Below are 22,305 nucleotides of genomic sequence, written 5' to 3' on the forward strand. Positions count from 1 at the left end.
ATGCCCTAGCAGAATATGGTTAAGTATAAGCAGGGGTGAGTTTATTGGTGTCTGATAATTAGAAGGTATGTTTTCACCCTATGTGCGTAGCCTTGGAGAGCAGTACAAACATCCTGTTGCCACTGCTACAGAAAGGGTCTTGGATACCCAACGAAAACACTTAGTAACCAGAAGGCTCTGGCCAGTGGGAGCCCAATGGGATGGAGTCTTCCTTTATCTAACATAGACTCACATGTGCAATTATTCTGCTCTGTGGATTACAGTTTCCCTCTTCAGTCCTACTGCTCACTGCCGCTCACAAAGCCTCCTTCATAAAGTCCACTGGACAAGGATACAGTTCTTCTTGGTCTAGGTTTCGCCCTCAGAATGCTGTATCCGTGGAAGAAGTGTGAACACAAAGATTCCGCAGCACTCCACCTATCAGGGAGCACCCTGAGGGTTCTGCTTTGTGACGCCTCACGGAAAAGAGCGGTCATTTGCCTCGCAAGTAGCCTCTGGGCAGCTGCCTTGGAGCCATCAAGATGCCTAAGTCTCCTCTTCCAGAAGCCATTTTATCTCACATGGTAGCTATAAGCAATCTGCCTCCCCCTCCACCTCGCAGCATCCCAAGTGAGTGGGCAGCACACGGAGGGTCTGCATTGTTTCCAATGGTACTGACTCCAGATACAAGAAACGGGGCATTTAAGGGTTGGTAGGGACCCCAGGAATTTTTTTTTTTTTTTTTTTAGTACAGTCAATTTACAATGTTGTGTCAGTTTCTAGTGTAGGGCACAATGTTTCAGTCATACATATACATATATATATTCCTTTTCATATTCTTTTTCATTATAAGTTACTATAAGATACTGAATATAGTTCCCTGTGCTACACAGCATAAACATGCTGTTTATGTATCTTATATATAGTAGTTAGTGTCTGCAGATCTCAGACTAGGATCCTGGGAGTCTTACTGATGGTAGAGTGGAAGGGGAAAAACAGAGATGCTCTAGTACTGCTTTGTCCTCCTGAAGCCATTTCCCTTCTCTGGGTCTCCAGGATTTTACTTAGTAAAATGAGGATATTTATAAACTCTCAGAGCTTCAGATAACAAATACTTTTAGAGAGGAGAGAAGTCAAGGGCTTAGAGAGGTCACCCAGTTCACCAGTGATCAGGCCCCTTGTTTGTGGTGGGACTTCTGGTGCCTACCGAGAGTTACTTTTACTGCCCTTTGTGAGATATTTAATACATTTTCACCAGGAGGATTTGTATGTAAAATTTTCAAGGAAACAAAAAAGATGATTCCTATTATTTTTGCTCTGAAATTCATTCCCTTTTAATTTTGCCATCTCTGATTTATAATATTTTAGGAATTATAAATATAGAGTTAAATATTTAGAAGTTTATACAATTTACATTTTCTTATTTTATATCATCAAGCTAAAGCCAGAACACTTTTCTAAAGACTTCTTGTCACAGCCATCAGATTCATAGATTATTTGATCACCAATATACCGACTAATAGTATGCAATAGTCCTAGAGATAATTGAGATTGTAAAAGTCGTTAAGGTAACAGTGGTAATAATTATGATCCAGTCAACTTCAACGAAGCATTTATTATTTTAGCATTTATTGGGTAGATCTGTGGATTTTGAAAAGCTAACCCATCTATTCTTTTACCTTCCTGTGAGAGTTGACTCTTTTAAATATGTATATTTTAAAATTAATCATAGTCTCCAGGGAAAAATTTGCCACAGCTGACAACTGATACCCTTTGAAGGGGTATACTTATGTCTTGAACAGTGTTAGACAAAGTCATTATGTTAAATTAAATGAATCCCTACCTATGTTACTTTTATATGCTTTCATTATTATTGTAAAAAACCTCTTGTGTGTAGTCAATATTATATTTCAATGCAAGTTGAAATAAGTATTAAATTTAATTTTGCCAAAAACCACAGTTTCTACTGTATAGAAAAAAAAGTCCCCTTAAGACAGTTTCTGTTTTTAGCAGCCTAGGAAGTGCAGTAGTTGGGAGTTAAAAGATCAAATTAATTTAGAATCAGTGGGATGACATGTGTGCTGCCCTCTGTAGTGCCTCCCAAGGACACTTCACTTGTGCGAAGTGATTAAAAGATGAAAAATCAGCGGCAATTTAGATCTCAGAACTGAATAGAGCATAATGGAAAGCAGGGGAGCTCTCTCGGTTTTCCCTTCAGAGGTTCCTGCTTGATGTTCTGTGTGTGACTTCTCTTTGGAGACGTGTCCTGCTTGCTCAGTAGCTGTGTCTCTGTGCTAAGTCTAGCAAGTGGACCATTTCCTTTCGCAAACTCTGATTGTCACTGCTGAAACATGATCTCATGGAAGCCTACGTGAGGGTACTTTCAATCCATCAGATGACTGAGCCTGAATTATAAAGGAGATAGAAATGAGAGTCATTCAAAATGCAATGGGAATAAATAGGAAGATTCCGTTAAGGACCTTAAAGATAATCTAGCCATTTTTATACATTCTTGTTTATTTTGGATGAGGTTAGCTAGGCTACATTTAGTCATGTCTACCTTCTCCATAAATTTTGTATGTGAATAACGTTTACTGAGGGCTTTCTATAAGTAGTTATGTTGTTATATATTTGGCATGTTATAGTTTTATTCCATTTATTTCTCACAAGAACCTGTGAGCTCTGTGGTGGGCGGAATGATGGTCCCCAACGATGTCCACGTCCCCTGAACCTGGGAATATGCTATGCTACTGGTCAAGTGTAATTAAGGTTGAAGGTGGAATTTTTTAGAAATTATTTTTATTTTTTTCTCCTTAATGGAGGCACTGGGGTTTGAACCCAGGACGTCGTGCACACCAAGCATGTGCTCTACCACTGAGCTATAACTTCCACCCCCGGAAGTTGGAATGAAGGCTGCTAATCAGCTGATCTTGAGTTGGGAGAGTGTTCTGGATTATCTAGTGGACCCTCCATAATCGTAAGCATCCTTAGAAGTGGAGGAGGGAGGCATGGGGGTTGGATGCAGGGTGAGAAAAGCTTGACTGGTCATCTCTGGCTTTGAAGATGGAAGGGAGACCTAAGCCAAGGAATTTGGGCAGTCCCGAGAAGCTGGAAAAGGTAATGAAATGTATTCTCCCCTAGAGCTTCCAGAAAGAATGCAGCCCTGGTGATGACTTAATTTTAGCCTGAGACCTGTTTCAGACTTCTGACTTCCAGATCTGTCACATACTAAATTTGTGTAGTTTTTGTGTGTGTGTGTGTGTTTTCTTTCTTTTTTTTTTTTTTTAACATTTTTATTGATTTATAATCATTTTACAATGTTGTGTCAAATTCCAGTGTAAAGCACAATTTTTCAGTTATACATGAACATATATATATTCATTGTCACATTTTTTTCTCTGTGAGCTACCATAAAATCTTATGTATATTTCCCTGTGCTATACAGTATAATCTTGTTTATCTATTCTACAATTTTGAAATCCCGTCTATCCCTCCCCACCCTCTGCCCCCTTGGCAACTGCAAGTTTGTATTCTATGTCTATGAGTCTGTTTCTGTTTTGTATTTATGCTTTGTTTGTTTTTGTTTTTGTTTTTTTTTTAGATTCCACATATGAGCAGCCTCATATGGTATTTTTCTTTCTCTTTCTGGCTTACTTCACTTAGAATGACATTCTCCAGGAGCATCCATGTTGCTGCAAATGGCGTTATGTTGTCGGTTTTTATGGCTGAGTAGTATTCCATTGTATAAATATAGCACTTCTTCTTTATCCAGTCATCCGTTGATGGACATTTAGGCTGTTTCCATGTCTTGGCTATTGTAAATAATGCTGCTATGAACACTGGGGTGCAGCTGTCATCCTGAAGTAGGGTTCCTTCTGGATATGTGCCCAGCACCGGGATTCCTGGGTCATACGCTAAGTCTATTCCTAGTCTTTTGAGGAATCTCCATACTGTTTTCCACAGTGGCTGCACCAAACTGCATCCCCACCAGCAGTGTAGGAGGGTTCCCTTTTCTCCACAGCCTCTCCAGCATTTGTCATTTGTGGATTTTTGTATGATGGCCATTCTGACTGGTGTGAAGTGATACCTCATTGTAGTTCTGATTTGTGTTTCTCTGATAATTAGTGATATTGAACATTTTTTCATGTGCCTATTGATCATTTGTATGTCTTCCTTGGAGAATTGCTTGTTTAAGTCTTTTGTCCATTTTTGGATTGGGTTGTTTGGTTGTTTCTTATTAAGTCGTATGAGCTGCTTATAAATTCTGGAGATCAAGCCTTTGTTGCTTTCATTTGCAAAAATTTTCTCCCATTCCGTAGGTTGTCTTTTTGTTTTACTTATGTTTTCCTTTGCTGTGCAGAAGCTTGTAATTTTCGTTAGGTCCTATTGGTTTATTTCTCGCTTTTATTTCTATTGCTTGAGTAGACTGTTCTAGGAGAACAGTTTTGAGATGTATGTCAGATAATGTTTTGCCTATATTTTCTTCAAGGAGGTTTATTGTATCTTGTCTTATGTTTAAGTCTTTGATCCATTTTGAGTTGATTTTTGTGTATGGTGTAAGGGAGTGTTCTAGCTTCATTGCTTTACATGCTGCTGTCCAGTTTTCCTAACACCATTTGCTGAAGAGACTGTCTTTATTCCATTGTATATTCTTGCCTCCTTTGTCGAAGATTAGTTGACCAAAAGTTTGTGGGTTCATTTCTGGGCTCTCTATTCTGTTCCATTGGCCCATATGTCTGTTTTTGTACCAATACCATGCTGTCTTGATGACTGTAGCTCTATAGTATTGTCTAAAGTCTGGGAGAGTTATTCCTCCAGCCTCTTTCTTTCTCTTCAGTAATGCTTTGGCAATTCTAGGTCTTTGATGGTTCCATATAAATTTTATTATGATTTGTTCTAGTTGTGTGAAATATGTCCTGGGTAATTTGATAGGGATTGCATTCAATCTGTAGATTGCGTTGGGCAATGTGACCATTTTAACAATGTTGATTCTTCCAATCCAGGAGCATGGGATATCTTTCCATTTTTTAAAGTCTTCTTTAATTTCCTTCATCGATGGTTTATAGTTTTTTGTGTATAATTCTCTCACCTCCTTGGTTAGATTTATTCCTAGGTATTCTATTACTTTAGGTGCTATTTTAAAGGGGATTTTTTTCTTTACTTTCTTTTTCTGTTGATTCATCATTAGTGTAAATAAATGCAACTGATTTTTGAACGTTAATCTTGTAACCTGCTACCTTGCTGAATTCTTCAATCAGCTCTAGTAGTTTTTGTGTGGACCTTTTAGGGTTTTCTATATATAGTAACATGTCATTGGCATATAGTGACACTATTACTTCTTCTTTTCCAATGTGGATCCCTTTTATTTTTCTCTCTTGCCTGATTGCTGTGGCTAGGACTTCCCAGGCTATGTTGAATAGGAGTGGTGATAGTGGGCATCCTTGTCTTGTCCCAGATTTTAGTGGGAAGCTTTTGAGTTTTTCACCATTGAATACTATGCTGGCTGTAGGTTTGTAATATGTAGCTTTTATGATGTTGAGATATGTTCCCTCTATACCCACTTTGGTGAGAGTTTTTATCATAAATGGGTGTTGAATTTTATCAAATGCTTTTTCTGCATCTATTGAGATGATCATGTGGTTTTTGTCCTTTCTCTTGTTGATGTGATGTATTACATTGATTGATTTGTGTATGATGAACCACCCTTGTGTCCCTGGGATGAATCCCACTTGGTCATGATGTATAATCTTTTTTATGTGTTGTTGGATTCTATTTGCTAATATTTTGGTGAGGATTTTGGCATCTATTTTCATCAGTGATATTGGCCTATAATTCTCTTTTTTTGGTAGTGTCTTTGTCTGGTTTTGGTATCAGGGTGATGGCGGCTTCATAGAATGAGTTTGGGAGTATTCCTTCCTTTTCAATCATCTGGAAGAGTTTGAGAAGGACTGGTATGAGTTCTTCTTTGTATGTTTAGTAGAATTCCCCAGTGAAGCCGTGTGGTCCTGGACTTTTATTTGTAGGGAGGTTTTTTATTGCTATTTCAATTTCATTCCTAGTGGTCGGTTTGTTCAAGTGATCAGTTTCTTCTTGATTCAGTCTTGGTGGACAGTATGCTTTCAGAAACTTGTCCATCTCCTCTAGGTTATCCAGTTTGGTTCCATATAGTTTTTCATAATATTCTCGTATGATATTCTGTATTTCTATTTTATTTGTTGTAATTTCTCCATTTTCCTTTCTTATTTAGCTAATTTGTGCTCTTTCTTTTTTCTTTGTGAGTTTGGCCAGAGGTTTGTCGATTTTATTTTTCAAAAAAACCAGATTTTGGTTTGATTGATTTTTTTCTATGGTTTTCTTTTTTTTTTAAATCTCTATTTTATTTATTTCCTCCCTGATCTTTATAATTTCCTTCCTTCTGCTACCTTTTGGGGTTTTTTGTTCTTCTTTTTCTAGTTTTTTTATTTGGTGGGTTAAATTGTTTATTTGAGTTTGTTCTTCTTTTTTGAGGAAGGCCTGTATCACTATAAACTTCCCTCTTAGCACTGCCTTTCCTGTGTCCCATAAATTTTGTGTGGTTGTGCTTTCATTTTCATTTGTCTCAGGTATTTTTTAATTTCAGCTTTGATTTCCTCATTGACCCATTGGTTTTTTAAGAACATATTGTTTAATCTCCATGCTTTCCTTTTTTTCTCCTTTGTTTCTCTGTTGTTGATTTCTTGTTTCATGGCATTGTGGTCAGTAAAGATGGTTGAGATAATTTCTATCTTCTTTAAAGTGTTGAGGTTTCTTTTGTGCCCAAGTAAATGACCAATTCTAGAAAATGTTCCATGTGCACTTGAAAGAATGTATATCCTATTTTGGGGGGTGTAATGCTCTGAAAATATCCACCAAATCTAATTTTTCTATTGTATTATTTAGTTTCTCTGTTGCCTTATTTATTTTCTGTCTGGAAGATCTGTCTAGTGATGTTAATGCAGTATTAAAATCTCCAATTATGAATGTATTCCCATCAATATCCCCCTTTATCTCTGTTAGTAATTGTTCTATGTACTTAGGTGCTCCTATATTGGGTGCATATATATTAACGAGTGTAATATCCTCATCTTGTATCACTCCTTTAATCATAAATTTGTGTAGTTTTAAGCCAGTCAGTTGGTGGTAATTTGTTATAGCAGCAACCGGAAACTCACACACGGTCTGACTTACAGTTAGGGATAGTGAGGCTTAGGTTCCATACGAAAGTTCACATAGTTGCCAAGTGGTAGAGACTCTTAATAGTATCGTCTATGCGATGAATTTACTCATAAAAATAACAGCAAAGTCAGCGGCACTCTGGTTTCCTCCTGACCCATGAACCTGAAATTCCCTGCACGTTTTACCAGTTAAATGATGGTTGTGCATTTCTTGCATTTTGCTATTTTAGCTACTTAGACACTCTTGATTTAAGGCAGAGAACATATCACACATCTTCAAACACCCTTCCAGTGCTGTCTCCTTAACTCTGAAATTCAGACTCACAAATTCTCCAAGTGGTTAAACTTCTTGGAGTCACGTACATATTTTTCCCTTTGAAACTTTCAAGTTTTCTCCTTCTCCAGTCTCTTTGACTTGTGTCTCAGGATTCTTCATAGCACGCTAACGCTAGGAGAGAGATGATTGTTCTCAAAAGCAAAAAAAAAAAAAAAGTCGTGCCACATTTTTATTCTGGATGAGAATTGTTTTAAAACCTGACAGTTAGCAATGCTTGCAGGAGTTTCACCACCTACGTGAAACTGCATCTGGCTTCGGTACACACATGACCTGTTTGTTATTAGAAGCTGATTTCCTGAAGAGATAAAAGGAAGAAAAATGTCTTAATTTTTTTTTTTTTTGAGACTGGAAGCTGTCCTTTAGCATTTGTCTGGAGGAAGCCCCTTTTACATTTATGATTAGGAGTGTTAACTAGCTAGCTACCTTTGTTTGGGTCAATAAGCTATACCTTTACTTTATTCATGCTTATTAAGTTTAGCCTTCTGAGAAAGGACAATTTCAAAAATGTGCTTTTCGCCTTGACCACTGGTTTATCTAGCAGAAAGAATTTTTGTGCTTGACAAAAGGTTTTTGTGTTTTTGTTTTCCCAATAACAAAAGGCTTTCGGGGTCACAAGATATTTGTAGTTATATTTTGTTTGTTCCAACATATAAGAATGTAGAACAACAGCAAAAAAAACATTGAAGAGAAAACTAGAGACAGTTCAAGGCATTTAGAAACATGATGGTACTCCTAAGTGCATGTTTTCCTTTGCTCTCTCTCTCTCTCTTTTTTTTTTTCTTCCATTTTATGGCATATATTTACAGAAAACCTTAAAAAAAAATGGTGTCATCATTCCTAACACTTCAAGGGCATTTCCTGTAATTTGAGTGTTCTCAGTTCTTCAGCAGCTAAAGATGAAAGGAATTTCAAGATATATATTTATCTGGAAAGGTAAATATTGTTCCATTTAAAAATTTTACACCATTCAAACCCTAGGAGTGCAAGTAAGAAAAAGGGGAGCTTGGCAGTGGAGAAGCAGACTATGTAATGTGTAAAGAAAGCAAGGTTGAGAAACAGAGCTGAAAGAGATGAGAATGAATATTCCAAGAAAGAATAAAAGATGGAAAATGTGGTTGAATGCTTGTGTATGTCTCAGTGTTTGTATAAAGAATAATGGTCCCAATGGAAAATACCATCAGATAATTTAGGAAAAGAAATATTGAAAAATTATTTTCTCAACTTTATTCTTCAGTGTAAAGTCACTTTTTTTCTTTTCTGTTTTTAATCCCAAAGGAGAAAAGGTGGATATTTTATTGAAAAAGTAGTGTTTCTATTTTTTTCTTACTACTGTTACAACCATCTCAGTGTACCTTCAGTCAGAAAATCTTGAAGGGCCTTTAGAAGTTAAATTATGGCAACTTAAACTTGTGCTTGCTTAATCATGACTGGGGTGTTCAGGCCGGAAACCCTAAATTACAATGCATTGCAAATCAGGTCTCCTGACTAGAGGTCACACGAGGTCACCCCTTGGTCTCAGTCTGTCTCAGAAGTACTTCCTGCATCAGTCCCCCGTTATCAGTACTTCAGCCATCAGGAGCGTCCATCACCTCGGACTGGGCTGATCTCTGGTCTTCCTTCCAGCATATATTATGAAGCAGATTTCCTTTCTGATGCAATGATTAAAAAGGGAATTTGATCATATTAACTCTGCTTAAAAGTCGTCGGGGTCTTACTCTCCTCCAAACATTAGATTACAATCTGTTTCCCTCAATCTAGCACTTAAACTTTTCAGTTTGGCTAAAATCTGTTTCACATCCCAGTCTTTACACTTCTATTAATAGAACGCTCCCCTACAGCTAAAATGCGTGGATGGATGTTTTTAAAACCCATCTGCAATTCTGCTCAGGGGGACAAAAGGAATTCCTAGGTCCACCTAAGTAAATAATCCGACTGCCATATTTGGCACCTGTGCTCAGAAGGACATAGGACAGAATCCCCGTCTTCCAGAAGAACAGCATCAGGAATTTCCCTTCTGTGGAAGCAGTTCTCACAACTGCCTAGCCAGCAGCCCACAGAGTCCTCTTTGGCCCCTCAGGTGGAGTTCAGGTTCAAGGCAAACAGAGTCACAAAGAGCAGGTGGAAAAATAGCCCTGGCTTAAAAGCATCATTCCTGGCAGGAGCCAACATCTCCTGTGAAAATTCCATAGGCACCGTTTCCTGCGTGGAACCTCTCACTGACAAGAGTCGTGTGCTGAGGGAAGCCCAATTCAGTGGCTCTCCATCAGATCATCCCTAGTTTCTCCTGGTCCTGATGCAACTCACCAATCAGGGATCATTGTTCTCTAAGCAGTGTTGCCTAGCAACTAGCTGACAAGCTCTCTCTGGTCTCCAGGGAATGGAGCTGGAGAGTTCTCATGCTGACAGATAGTTACTCCTTGAGGGACACCATCACACTCCTCACCATACTCTCTTGCCTTAGCTTGTGTTTCCTCTTGGGGTTCCCTCCTTTCTTGCTCTGTTTATTTCTACCTTCCCAGTTCTTCAAAGACTCAATGACTTTATGCTCCGCAAAGTCTCTCCTGTCCTCTGCAGTTTAAAGTAATTTTTCCATTATCTCTGAAGTCCTTCAGCACTTTTCCTACACCCTTTCTATTCTTATCACCTTTAACTCACATTAGATATTCCATTTACTTGTGCCTTAGGGTTATGGTTCTGATTAGATGAGTATCTGGAGACAAGTGATCATCATTCACATGTCTTTGTTTCTCCAGAGCCTAACATTCAGGTGGTTAGTAAATGGACAGAAGAATGAGAACAAATCTCACAGTTTTTTTTTTTTTTGCATTTTGGTGACTGGTTCTGTTATAAAAATTATTACATAAATAACGTAAGCCTTAGGCACAAGAGAATATTGAAGATTTGATTTTTTCCTCCCAACCCACACTCCTAATCCTCAGAAGAGACGATCATATTTTTTTCATGAAATTTTCTATGTATATTCTTGTATGTATAGATACTCATTTTAGTGGCTATATTATATTTCACTGTTTGAATACACCAGAATGCTACCAATGGATGTTTAAGTTACGGTGTCTCTTCTTCAAGTCCATACTTCTGTATTCTGCTTTATGAGTTTGGGGCAAAAGAGTTTTTCCCAGGCAGCCAGCTGGCTTCCTACTAGGATTTTCTAATAGCAGGTTTTAGAGAAGGTTGGAAGGCAAGGAAAAGTTAAGGAAAGTGTTTATTCTTTTGAATTCAATTCTGGTTTGAGTCTCCTTGTGAGTGTCTCTCCAGCAGCAGCAGCAATTAATTCCATTTGCAGTTTCCCCAACATTCCCAGAAATAGCCCCGTTGCACCCCCCAAAAAAAATCCTACGCTAGCTGCCTGTGCCTTGTCCTTAGCGGTGTGAGTTTCAGCTTTTATAAGCCATTGCTCCAAGCTTCTAAGTTTTACCAATTAAACCTCTTTCCTTTGTTTCAACAGCAAAAATAGTGGTGGTAAATGCTCCCTGCATGATGTTAGGTGTTCCCCTTTTGTCTCTTCAGTCCTCTAATTCCTAACAGTTCTTTGTGTCAGTTTTGTTTCCATTAAAATTACTGGTGTGGTTTCTGTTTCCTGGCTACTAGATCCTAACTAACATGCTGGAAATTTTTTTCTACTTTGTTTTGCTGTTAAAAATCAAATAAATATCCTGTACATACCTTTTTCCAGTTGGTAAGCAAGTGTATCAATAAAACTACTGGGCTGAATGATGCGTGCTTTTAAAATTTTGACAATTACTGACAAGTTGTCTTCCAAAGAGGTTGTACTAATTTCTAGTCCTACTATAAGTATATATAAACTTTTTTTCACAAAGTTTATACTAATATCATGTATTGTAAAACAAATGTTATGCCAGTAAATTAGTTGAAAACAGTTTTGATCAATCTTTAAGTTTGCTTTTCTTAGAGTGAGATTTAGAATCTTTTCATATGTTTGTGACCATTTGTATTTATAGCCCTTGTCCATTCACTGAGGTTTATTTTTCCTTTTATTTGAAAGAACTCTTTGTTTATAAAAGAAATTAGCCCTTTGGCATGAACTTTACATTTTTCTCAGTTTGCATTTTTCTTTTGTCTTTGTGACTTTTGTGTCCTACAAAGGTTTTCGAATGGTTGTGTAGTTTTTGTCCTTTGTCACCAGTTCTTGCTTAGAATGTCATTCTCCATACCAAGAATTAAACATAATTCCTCCATGCTTTCTTTTAGTATCGTTTTATTTTTCAATATTAAGCTTGTTAAATAGTCGGTGCATCTGGAATTTATTTTGAATGCATTTACTTTGAATAGTGATGTAAGATTACAACTTAATATTTTTCCAAGTGACCAACCAACTGTTCTAATGCCATTTGTTAAGTAATTCTCATTTTCCTACTAATTTAAAATGCCAGTTTTTGTGATTTTTTTGACTATGTAAATGTGTATCCTAAATTTTTGTATGTATTCTAAATCTATTTCTGGAATATATCATTTACTTTTTACACTTATCTCTTGTTTTCTATGCATTTGTGTTGAACTGTTGTAATTTTTGAAGCATTGTATTTCAATATCTGGTGAGAGTCACCTTTACTGATTACTCTTTTTAAAAAGACTATTTTTAAATGGCTATTCTCTCATTTTTATTTTTCCATGTGAAATTTTGAACTATTTGGGCTTTTTCAACAAATAAATATTTTGATGTTTTAATTGGAAAAATGTGCTAAATTTAAAATTAATTTGTGGAGAATTGACATCTTTATGACATGGAATCTTCCTACTCAGGAACTGGTCTCTTTTTTCAAACTTTCTACTTCCAAGTTACACAAGTGTCCTTTTATGACACTCAGTAAAATGTATTCCTGAGCATTTTGTCTTTTTCCCTTGCTATTATGAATACCTTTTTTTCTCATATTTTCTAATGATAAAAGTCATCATATGAGAAATATATGGAATTTTAAAAAATAAAGTTAAAAATTTTGAAACCATCGTATTACAGAATGTAAAATGTAAAGACTTTTTTTTTAAAGAATTTTGAAATTTTTTTGACACTCCATCATTCTTAAATATTTTAGTATGTGTTTCTTAAAAACAAGGACATTCGCTTACGACATAATCACAATACACTCATCAAAATCAGGATCTTAACAGAGATAAATTACTGTCATCTAATCCTGAGACCCCTTTCAAACTTAGCCACTTGTTCTGATAATGTTAAGTAGAAGGATTCGATTTAAAATCTCATGTTGTATTTCACTGTCTTGTCTCTTTGGTCTCCTTTAGTCTGGAACAGTTTCTAAGCCTTCCGTGCCTTTCATGACCTTGATGCTGGGAGATTACAAACCAGTTATTTAGTGAAATATGCTTCAGTTTGGTTTGTCTGATGTTTCTTTACGATTAGATGCAAGCTAGAGATCTTTGGCAGAAATGTCATAGAAGTGATTCTGTGTTCTTCCATTTTATCAAGTGGCACATAATTTCACTTTAATCATTTGATTAAGGTGGTGCACGGAGAGCTTCTCTGCTGCAAATTTGCTCTTACGGTTCTTAAGGGGAACTTTTGTATTTAATAAGTATTTTGTAAAAAAGCATTTTGAAGGTATGTAAATATTCCATTTCTCATTAAATATGTAATCAATCCATCAATATAAATTTATGATTTCCTACTTTATTCAAAGAGTTTTAATGACTTACTATCATTATATATTTTCATGCCCCAATTGTTTAATTGTTCACAGTCTGGCCACTGGGAGCAGCTTCAAGATGGTTTAAGCATTTCCTTGCTTTCTGGAGAAATAAGATTTTTCAGGCTTATCTTGCACTTTTCCCGATCTGAACCCTGGGACCAGCCATTTTCCCAAAGAGCCCTAGTTCATTTTAAGGAATTGTATTTTAAAATCAGGATCTGGGCGCAGTGTGTGTTCATTGATGTTAGAATGTCAGAGCTCTCAGTGGACAGATCTATGGAATAACATTTTACATTTATGTTTGTTCGCTCATCAGTTTATATCTATTGAAAACCTCAGGTTTACAACAGTTTGTCCGAGTCCAGCGCAACTACAGGGCTCATTCTGGACTTCTCTCTTTCTTTATTGTAACTCTCTTTTTTTTCACGTGAGAAATCTTGCTCCTACCTGCTGTAATACCTTTGATCGGTTCCCCTGTATGTAGCCGATCTCTCATGCTACTGGCCCTTTAATCCCACTACGGGTCCCTCGCTGGGCACTGGCATGTCCCCTCCTCCTCCTCCCTCACACCATTGCTCCCCTCACCCGTCTTGGGCTCTGATTCTCTGCACGGGCCCACCCCGCACAGGGATGCCCACCACACCTGGGGCTTGTCCATGGCCACACCCCACCTCTCACCCAATACCTACGGCTGACATGGATGTCTGCCTTCCTCCCCGATCCGGGTGCTTTTAGGACTCATTTATTCAGAGAAGGGGACAAGCAATTGAATAGTAAGTTACTTTCATAATCAACTGCTTCAGTCAATACCCTAATGGATTTCCAGTCTATGAAATTCTGTTTTCTACTTACATAATTATAATATTATCTTTTATTCTCTCTTTTCCCTCATTTTTATAAAGTGTGTATTTTTTTTTATTATTATTTTTTGAGTAGGGGAGGTCAATAGGTTTCTTTCTTCCTTCCTTCCTTTCTTCCTTTCTTTCTTTCTTTCTTTCTTTCTTTCTTTCTTTCTTTCTTTCTTTCTTTCTATGGAGGAACCGGGGATCAAACCCAGGACCTCACACATGCTCAGCAGGCTCTCTATCACTGAGCTACACCCTCCCCACATAACTTATGTATTTCTTTTACAAATTGTGTTGTTAGTTACTTCCAGAAGTGTGTAACCCTAGGGGTACTTGTATCATGTTCCTGAATTTATGCCATTGCTTCTAGGGTTTTAACATTACACCTGAGGTCTTTTGGTTTGGTATAGTCATCAAGTTAAGAAAATAAGCTTTTTTTTCTACTTAAATTATTTAAAACAATATTGAATACTTTTTGTATAATATTTGTCCTCTATCTTCCCACCACAATAACCTGACTCAAAAAAATGTGATATGTGCGGGGTCCTTGTTCAGCTTTACATTACAGGTATATGATGGGTTTGGGGTTCCTCTTAATCTGTCCTAGTTTCAAGAACACCCCTTTCCAGGTAAGATTTCATTGGCTGTGTCCTTCAGGGCTATACCACCTTCCGCTGGAGAAGTCTGCTTATTTCCTCAAACAAGAGAAGTGAGTGCATCCAGGCCTCTTTTAAGTTTATTGAAATCACACCATTTGGCTGATATTCTTCAGAATGAGTGGTAAAGAAATATGCTAAATCCTCAGTTTTAACAAAGATTAAAAACATTTCTTCTTTTTATACTTTGTTACTTAGTGGGCTCTTTGCCCTGGTAAATAGGTTTTTACTGCCAAAAATGACAACCAGATCTTCAGTCTCACATAGAAGGGAGGTAAAGTCATTAAAGTGTAATACCTTCCATGGATCAGAGAGTGTCTGGCTTGTTTGCTGTCTGTCCGTTTGTTTTTATAAGTTTTTGGTGAATATTCTTTACCATCATCTTTAAACACAACTTTATATTCACTTTCCTGCCTTCATTATTTTTTCCTTGATTTATTTTCCTGGCATACAACTGACCCTTGCCTGACATATTAGAGCCATGTTCTTATTTATTCATTATAATTTAACAGACAATATTTATTTAAATTCAAGCACTGTGATGAGTTCTAGTGTTTCACGTATGAATAGGAAATGGCTCCTACCCTCAGGGGATAATGATAAAGTGAAAGAAACATTAGGTATAAATGAAAAATTCATAAAGAAGGATAATGCTTGCTTCAGTGCAACTATTTTTAGGTTTTAATGCGACAACTTTTTTAAGGGAAGAGAAGTTAAATGTCACAGATAGGTTAACTTCTGAGGCGGATCTAAATGGATAGATCCTTTTTTTTTTTCCTTTAAGTTGAGAAAGAACCAAAGAGAATAATATCTTGAAAGGACAAGATACGTTCACAGAGGAGTCAGAAAATTCATCATTGAAAGATGAGGGGCAAGGAATTAAATAAACAAACAAATATGCCGGACCAGATCTGACATCAATTAAAACCAATACATTCTTCTCTGGTTTCAATCACCCTACTCAATTCTGCTTGTGTATCGAACAAAAACTGTTAATAGCTTACTTCCATAGTCACTGAATTCTTTTACTATGATGAATGTTTGCAATTAAACTCTATTTACAAACTTTGCCAATAAGATTAGAGAAAATTATTCACATTTTTAATTGATTTTTTTTTTTTAATTTCGCAGGCTTGAAAATGTCTAAGCTTATTGACTACGGGCAGTTGAATGCATTATGTCACAGGAGAGGACTGCAGTTCAGGTACGTTATTGTGCACTTCTTTTCCTGTCATTCAAATGTCTGCGAATATATTTGTTTCATGGGTAAAGTACAGGAATAAACCATTGTTGACTCTCAGAGGTGCCGGATTCACCTCACAGGGAAAAACATTTGAAAACCTGGAGGTTATTTCTCCAGACTGAAGGGGCAGAGGTATATGTCATATTTTAAGGAAACAATTTAGTGGGAAGCAAACTTAACTCATCCTTAGTACTGTCTAATACTCAAAAAGCAGTCACAAGGGGGAAAAGCTTTAAATGGTTGAAAACACAAATCTTGAGTGAAATAGTACTTGAGCAGTCCATAGGAGATGCCTAGTTGAAATATACTGGAGCCAAAGAACGGAGGAACATCATGGTTCAAGGCTCAGGATTCCTAAGATATGTGACACTTGAAGGTATAATTTTTAAAAATCTGTTTTCTTGCCAAAGTCTTTTCCCAAGTTGGGTTTTTGAAATTCTGAAACTGGTTTCTTCTCCAGCCATCAGTGTCCATCTATCCTCGGGACCTTGCCTCATCTTCAGACACATCCTCTTAAACACTTCAAATGATTTCTATATTTTCGTTGATTTTTCCCTCCATTCCTTCTTCCTCAGAGGAAGGGAGGGAGATATGCTTAAAAAACATTCCTTAGATTTCTCCAAAGAATACTTTTTTCCTTTGCACTCCTGCCTCCTCACTCCCAGCACCCTCTGGCACAGGACAAAGCATGAGGTGTATGCACTCTGGAGTTGGGTCACCTGCTTTGAATCCTGACTCAGCCATTTCCAAGCTATGAGGTCTTGGACTGGTTACTTAATTTCTTTTTGGCTCAGTTTTCTCACTTGTACATCCATTTCAAAGACTTATAAGGACAATTAAATGAACTAATATATGTAAACAGTGTCTGACACATAGGAAGAACTACATAAAAGTTTATTATTATTCAGAAAAGCTCACCCAAGTTTATAGCTATTGAACTTACTCGCTGGTCCATTTTCCAACACATAAGAAGCTAGTTAAGTCTTTTGCAGCAGAACACCTTCTTTCTAGCTGGGACATTTTTTTTTAAAATGTGTTTCTAGATTCCCCCACCCTACCCCCTGCTTTGGGGAAATCATAAGAGAGATGAAGTCACCTAGATCTGGGTATGGCAAAGAATCCATTCTGCATAGATTTTCTCAGCCTTCATCTTCCTGGTTTGAAAAATTCTTCCCAGGCAGTGTTTCCTCATCAGACAATCATTTGGTCCAGGCTCAGTCTGGCTGTCCTGCTTGAATTCCCTCTATTAAGTCTCACATTTGCTCTGCTTTCTCTGAGACACTAACTCCCCTGAATTTCTTGGCTGCTTTCTTCTGAGGCAGTGGCACACACCAGGGAGCTGGAAGGGGCCACATTTCAGGGGAAATGTGCATAGGTTTTGGGTCATTATTTTAGACAAAAAATAATAAGATTGCAAATACAAAATTAGATGTAAAAATGAGTACTTATTTAGAATGAGAAAATAAAATTATGGCAAATTAATGAGGGCTTGGTAATTCAGGCTCTTTTCCTGCCCTGAGATTTCTTTAGGCAATCAATCAGAAATGCACACACAGACATTGTTTAAGTCTTTCACCATTACAAAGCTTTCAGTTGATTTCAACAAATCAGGAAGAGATTTAAGGAAAACATGCTCCTCCATATTTATTCTTTATGTATTCCATGTTAAAAGTGGCCAATAAAATATACTGTTCATCTATAATAAATATAGAAATGCTGAGAATTAAATGACTCAAGGGTTGACATTTTTTTGGTACATGAATTCTACCAAGAGTCTTAGCTTTGAAGCTAACACACACACACACACACACACACACACACACACACACACACACACACACACACACACACACACACACATACACTAATGACCTGGAAGGAGGAAGAACTATTTAAAGAAGATGCACATGTTACCAAGGGTCTTAGTTTGCATACTAATACATGTATATGTATATATACGTATATATGTATATGCACATATACATATATGCACATCTTCTTTGGAGTGTTGTTCCTTGTCCCAGGTCTTTCCTTTGGCCAACGGTAGGAAGATGGAGGGGAGGCTGCTACTCTCTAGTGTTTCCCATATGCCTCTACCACAGGCTCAAACCCAGCTGTTAAATCTGCTCCTGTCCCCTCTCTGGGCACATGTGAGCCCTTCTCACTAAGTCAAGCCCCACTGTTGTGCTGGCTGCTGCCCGTATGAATGTGGTCTCAGTCAGCTGGCATCTGTCTGATGTTTCTTCTATCAGAGTAAGTACAGTAGATTGACATATTATTCTGTTTTTTTTTTTTTGTAATCACAAATCAAAGACAAACTGAATAACACAGGATAAATGATGTCACTTTGGATTCCTAAATTCTTGGATCTATGACTTTTCATCTCTAGCAGGCTACACATTCCATGAGGGCAGGGGATTTGTTCTGTCTTACTACTTTCGATCCCTAGATATTCAGTGTAGAGTTCAATGTTTTGAGCTGAATTATATTCTGATGTTCAATAGAAATAAATATCTACTTACTGCTTTAACAAGCATTATGGGTTTTCTACTTGTGTTGGCTGTGGGGATAGATATATATGTATAATGCAATTTAAAAGATTTTATTTTCTAGATAGCTAATAATTTTTAAACATACTTTTTAAAACAAAGAGTAGCTTCTGTTGGTTTGACATTTCAATTTTCTTCCTGGGCTGTATGCTTTAGAGATAAACTTAAATACGCTTTGAAGACTTTTTGTTTGTTTGTCAAAGTACTCTGTGACTTGATCAGCCAGCTCTTATGTTCTAAAATTCAATTTACTTAGTAAAAAACCGTAATATGGTTTAAAAGGAAATTTATGTTCTCCTAAGTTTTAGATAGAAAAAAAAATGAGTCTACGTCTTTACAACTGATTTTTTCCTATCTGGCCAAGTACTTTTTTGTAACTTCATAGAAAACCTTTAAACATGTCTAAATGTGGAAATATAAAAGGCAAATACAGTTATGATGCAAATGCATTTGTCTGTTTGTATGAAAATTCTGCTTGTTAAGCAATTAGATCTGTGACTGGGATATAGCAAAAGCTCAACATTTATTAGTGATTAATATTACAAATATGTCGCCACTTATACTCAAGTGCAGATGTAGTTATGTAGATTCTGTATTTTTATATTTTCAGAGACTAAAACTCACAAACAGGTTTTGGCCCAAAGTTTATTTCTAAGCTGACTATCTAGCATCCAGCATTTTCCCATAGACACAACACTGCAGAATTAGAGGACTGAGGAAGAGAAAGTTGACCTAGAAATCACCTAATGGGAACTCCTTAACTGACAGATGATTAAATGTGCCCAATTTTGCCAAAATGTATCTTCAAATTATATACTTTTATGATAAAAAATTTAAATAGCATTGTTTAAATGATAGTAATGAATTAAAAAAAATTGAGTAATTTTTTTTCCTCATTGTTTCAGGTTAAGGTAAAGTACATCAAATTATGAGTATTAGAGGTTGATACAGACAGTTATGATGGCTTTCAGGAGGCTTCTGGACAAAGTTAAGATTTTTCAAGTCTATTGATAATGGCTAGCTCTTTGTTGTAATTATTTTTATTTCAAAATATATTATCTTTTTTTTTTTCTTAATGAGGGTGTTTGGCTAGTTCTGCTGTCTTATCAGACATGGATTTCTTTTACAAAAAATTGAAGATATGAAGAAATAGGTGATTTTTATTTTAAGGAAAATAAAGTTTAGAAGATGAAGGGGGGACAAGAAGAGCTTTAAAAAGATGGTTTATGTACACATAAAAGAAATTAACCGAACTGTGATCCCACCAGCATCACTTGGTCTGGAATAAAGTCAATTTTTATTTTGAACAGTCTCCATCGGTGGCTACCAGTTGGCACTGTCAATCCAGAACTGCTTTGTCTTCTGTGGTGCCAGAAAATGTGGGCAGAGACTGACGGAATCTTGCTTTTATTTGATAGTTGTGAACAAGTTGGAGGCTTGTGATTCAAGGTGTGCACATTAATGTTATTTTACCTGAAGTTCATGCTCCTGTATCGAGTTGTCTAGACCAGCATTCTCTGCCTGAGGCAGTGCCTCCCCTTGGGAAGGGGGCATTGGGAAGCACACATTTGTGGGCTCACAGTGACTGGGAAGTAACACTTACACTAAGTGGGTGGGGGTTGGGCATTGTAAACAGTTAACACTGTGCAGTAAAGTCCTGTACGCTGCTCCATCCAGAAAACCAATAGCCCTCTCTGCTATTGTGATTCATAGTAAGAAATAAATATTTGGTCTTGGTCCCCATTTCTGGCAGTGTTCCTAGAACCCTTGGAATTTTCTAAGTGATGAGAGTGATAAAGATGCCTTTGTTACGTTAATGAGGTGCCTTTGGACCCCACCCAAGCATCCAAGTTTCCAGGAGGACCTACTGTGTGACCCTCTTGAACTCTGGGTCAAAAATTTAACCAATCATGCTTATGTAATGAAGCCTCTGTCAAAACTCAGAAGGACAGGGTTCGAGGAGCTTCTGGGCTGGTGAACATGTGAGGATGCTGAGACAGAGATGCTTGGAGAGGGGATGGAAGCTCTGTGCCCATTCGCACACACCTTATCCTACGAATCTCTTCTATCTAGATGGTCATCTGTATCCTTTGTAATCCTTTTACATAATCCTTTGTGTCTTTTTATAATAAACTGGTAAACATAAGTAAGTAAACTATTTTCCTGAATTCTCTGAGCCCCTCTAGCAAATCACACCTGAGGAGGGGGTGATGGGAATCTATGTACACTTTGATAGTTTTTTGATGCTATTTCTTCGATCCATTTAAGTTACCAGATTTTAATATCATTTCGTTGCTCAAGACTATCCAATGACTTTTCACTGTATAGGAGATAAAGTCAAATACACTTAGATATCAAGCAGTCACCTCAGACTTTACAAATCTAGAACAGAACTGTTGATTTTTTTGTTCTTTTTACTTATTAACCTCCTGCACCCACATATTAATGAATATGTGCAACTGTACAAATTCCAGTTGGCCAAGCCCCAAACCGTGGAGTCATCAGAGCCTGCTGCCTTCCTCTTTTGTACCTCATATCTTACCTGAGAGAGATCCTGATAGCTCTACCTTCAAAATATATCCAGAATATAGTGATTGCTCACCACCACTGCTAATAGCATCCTGGTCCAGAGCACCAGTGTTCTCTCTCACCTAGATTATTGCAGTAGCTTCATGACTGGTCTTCTTACCATTCCTGACCCCTTTACCCCTTACCCCCTTACCTCTCTGGTTGGCTTAGCAGTCAGAGGAATCTGGTTAAAATACATGCCAGAACATGTCAGAACATCATTTGCTCAGAATCTTCTAATGGCTTTCATATCGCTCAAGGTGAAAGCTAAGTTCTTCACCGTGGTCTGCAAGGTCACACACGATCTCATCCCAGTGCATCTCTGACCACTGCCTCTATACAAGACCCTCTTGCTTATTTTGCTCCAGCCACGGTGGTCTCCACGTTCTGTCCCTGACACACCCAGTGTGCTCCTGCCTCACACTTGTACTTTCTGTCTGGAATGCTCTTTTTTCTCCTCTCCTTTCTCCTCCACTTCCCTTGGATCTCTGCGTTTTGAGATCAGCCTATATGAAGTAGATACTCTTAGCACTTCTTACCCCCTGGTGGTAGCTTGCATTTCTTAATAGTATATCTGACATGTAGTTACAAATTTAATCTGATTGTTTCCCCTCTCTAGATTGGAAACTTCTTGAGGACAAGACTTGTTTTATCTGCAGATGTATCCCCAGTGATTAGAACGGTACCTGACACATTGTTGATGCAAATTAAATATTTGTTGAATAAATCTCCTCTGCCTGGCATTTAAAGTCCGCTACAATATGGAAATATCCATATATTCATGTTACTACTTGCTGACATCAATATTACTCCTGGGCAAATATGCCCTAAAATCCCAACCTTTATTTATGCTTCTTTATCCTGATATGCTTGTTAATCTCTTCTATACCTACTTTAATTTTATTTATCCTTCAAGGTCCGGCTTGTCTCCCATCAAACTTCATAAGATTTTATTCTCGTATACATCTGTTCCAAAGTCTGTAGGTGGGGAGTCTGAAGGAGTGCGTCCCAGCCCTTGTACGATCATGAAGTGCAATCGAGCTTCTTGGAAGATCAGTTAAACTCAGGGCTCAATCTGCTCATTTGCAAAAGGAAGGACATAAATTTGATTTGACACACAAAAAAACCTTTTAGTCTTATTACTATATAAAGCTGAAGCTATATTTTTAAACACACTTTTATCTTAGTGAATGGCAAAATTATCTACCCAGCTGTCCAAGCCAGAAACTGGAAAATCATAGAATCTCCTCT

At 37.2% G+C, this 22,305-nt stretch overlaps 1 protein-coding gene and 1 non-coding gene across 2 annotated transcripts in view; one reads left to right on the top strand and one right to left on the bottom strand.

The window, feature by feature from the left end:
- Window positions 1–521: 521 nt before the first annotated feature.
- Window positions 522–22,305, top strand: part of CNBD1 (cyclic nucleotide binding domain containing 1) — a 210,920-nt gene continuing 189,136 nt past the window's right edge. Inside the window, exons 1-3 of the mRNA XM_064480798.1 lie at window positions 522–609; window positions 15,826–15,892; window positions 21,229–21,241. Of these exons, the coding sequence (XP_064336868.1) occupies window positions 522–609; window positions 15,826–15,892; window positions 21,229–21,241 (168 nt within the window). The remainder of the gene's footprint in view (window positions 610–15,825; window positions 15,893–21,228; window positions 21,242–22,305) is intronic.
- TRNAS-GCU (transfer RNA serine (anticodon GCU)) lies at window positions 2,797–2,869 on the bottom strand. Its single transcript has one exon. It is a non-coding gene; the product is annotated as a tRNA-Thr (tRNA).

The sequence above is a fragment of the Camelus dromedarius genome, chromosome 30 (assembly GCF_036321535.1).
Source record: "Camelus dromedarius isolate mCamDro1 chromosome 30, mCamDro1.pat, whole genome shotgun sequence".
NCBI lineage: Eukaryota > Metazoa > Chordata > Mammalia > Artiodactyla > Camelidae > Camelus > Camelus dromedarius.